This window comes from Cyprinodon variegatus, unplaced genomic scaffold (assembly GCF_000732505.1).
Source record: "Cyprinodon variegatus isolate N-32 unplaced genomic scaffold, C_variegatus-1.0 Scaffold1994, whole genome shotgun sequence".
Classification (NCBI taxonomy): domain Eukaryota; kingdom Metazoa; phylum Chordata; class Actinopteri; order Cyprinodontiformes; family Cyprinodontidae; genus Cyprinodon; species Cyprinodon variegatus.
Genome location: NW_015152447.1, coordinates 35,703 through 38,030, shown reverse-complemented (window position 1 = coordinate 38,030; position 2,328 = coordinate 35,703). Strand labels below are relative to the sequence as shown.

Below are 2,328 nucleotides of genomic sequence, written 5' to 3'. Positions count from 1 at the left end.
CACCTCCCTGCTATGTGGCTCCAGTGTTCAACAGAAACAAAAGACATAAATCAAACATGTCTTCATAACGAGATCTGATGTGTTCTGGGTTTTTCTTTCTATCCAGAGGGAAATTTTCATGAGTGTGTTTCTATTGTAGGTTCCAACAGCAGACGTGCACCATGGCTCAAGGCTGCCTCAAGTGTTTAAAGTACACCATGTGTGTCGCCAACTTCCTTTGTTTTGTACGTATGTCTCAATTGTTGGCCATACTGATGTTTGATCTGGGCGTGTTCAGTAGATTAGATCGATGATTTTTCGATCAGTGTGTGAGTGAATGAGTGAATGGGTGAATGAATGTAGTGTAAAGCTCTTTGGTCAAGTCTCCTGACTTGAATAGAGACGCTATATAAGTACAGGACATTTACCATTTTTACCATTCTGTTATCAGAGTCTCGGCTGCTTTTAAATCTCAGAAATATGATCAGCTTTAAAAGTCATAATAATCCACTTGCTGTATGAGGTTAACATGTGTCGTCTCTCCTCCCGTCAGATCTGTGGTGTGGCGCTTCTGGGTTTAGGTGTGTACCTGATGGTAAACTTCAACATGTCTGGTCTGACCCCTTCCCTGGCCCAGCTAAACATGCCCAGCATGCTGCTCATCAGCGGCATCATCATCACATGCATTTCCTTCGTGGGTTTCCTGGGGGCCCTAAAAGAAAACCGCTGCCTCCTCCTGACGGTAACGCACACACCCTGAAGTAAAGGTGGTTCTGAGGGATGTGAACAGGTAGTTTCTTCCTTGGAGTAAATGGGTTCCTTTAGGCCTTGACTTTATACAGATTCAAGTTACGTATTTAACTCTTAAAGAAAGAACCCAAACAAAGAAATTCCTGCTCCTCCAGGCCAGTGGACCTCTACTGGAGCTGGACAGTCTGTGGAGTTTCCCATCCAGCCTGACCTAGACGGGTTATAACTCAGTTTGGTTCAGGTCAGGCTCAATACTCTGTGGTCTAAAACATATTCGACCAATCACCACACAGGAGGTGGGCCTAATCTGTAACCATAACAGTCGAGATTGCAGTTACAAAGGAGCAATGCTTTCTTTATCATGTCCTGAATGGGCTGTTTATATTGTTAAAATTTAAAAAATGGCTGCTTTAGAGATTTTCTTTACCAAAAAAAATGTTTTTGTTTCACATCCACAGTTATCTGATTGCTTAAAATATAATACAAAGAAAATAATGTTAACAAAAGTAGAAATAATGAATGCTCTGCAGAGCCCTTAAGATGGCTTTAAAAATAAACATTTTAATATAGTCCTAGGGGCTTTCTGAGGGGGGAGATTTACAAGGAAGCCCCGCTGAATCCGACCATCATCCAGACAAAGCTCTGGATGAACCAAAGTGGATCTTTTTTTTCCAAAAAATGATGGTCAACCCAAAGGCAATTCAAACATTGTTCATAGAGAACAATTAAGCAGCAGTCCATGATGTTAAGGTTCACCTGTGCTTTTATTGTGAAATGCTGACAGCCAGACCTTGACAGGAAATAACATGGGGTTGCCAGGGGTAACAGAGGGTCCAAAGCATCTGGGAGGCTAATTATTTACTAAATATTAAACAATCATTACAGCCACTAAATAATGTGGCTGGATCTAATGTCCGACTGGTTGGACTGACCAAGGGCATGGAGGGAACGGGTCTAGTCCCTTTCATGGAGAGGTGGTTCCCCTCCTATCTCAATCTAACACCAAAATCTAGGAAGATCAAGGTTGACTGCCTTCACCACTACCCAGCACCAAGGCTGGGCCCTAACCAACGCGCTAGACCCGTCACCATGAAACATCCCAAGTTTGCTGATAAACAACAAGTGATGGCGGCAGCTTGGGCCTCGCTACAGAGCCAAATCAGCCAGCAGAATGAGAAAGAGTTTCCTTTTTCAACAATTATTCGGTGGCGTTGGCCACGAAACGTCAGGCTTTGAGGAGATGAAGGACTGTCTAAGGAGGAAGAATGTAGACTGTGCCCTTATTTACCCCTCCATACTGAAGCTGTCTGTCAACGGAGTGGTGAACAGATTTTACACACCAGAGGCAGCCGCGTCTTACGTGGAATAAGTAAACTTATTTTTCTTAAATCAAAACACTGCCAGCAATGCCTCCGTCCAGTGGGGAACACACAAAGCCTATGCCAGATGGCTGATTATGTAATAACTGAACTTTATTGATCTCACATTGGATAAATTCAGTCTCTGAATTTAACCCATCCCCTTGGGGAGCAGTGGGCTGCCATGGTGCGGTGCAGGGGGAGCAGTGGGCTGCCATGGTGCGGTGCAGGGGGAGCAGTG

General features: G+C 44.1%; 1 protein-coding gene across 1 annotated transcript in view; it reads left to right on the top strand.

The window, feature by feature from the left end:
- Nucleotides 1–78: 78 nt before the first annotated feature.
- The window catches only part of LOC107104988 (leukocyte surface antigen CD53-like), an 8,218-nt gene continuing 5,968 nt past the window's right edge, over nucleotides 79–2,328 (top strand). Inside the window, exons 1-2 of the mRNA XM_015405104.1 lie at nucleotides 79–224; nucleotides 533–721. Coding sequence (XP_015260590.1) covers nucleotides 162–224; nucleotides 533–721 — 252 coding nt within the window. The 5' untranslated portion in view covers nucleotides 79–161. The remainder of the gene's footprint in view (nucleotides 225–532; nucleotides 722–2,328) is intronic.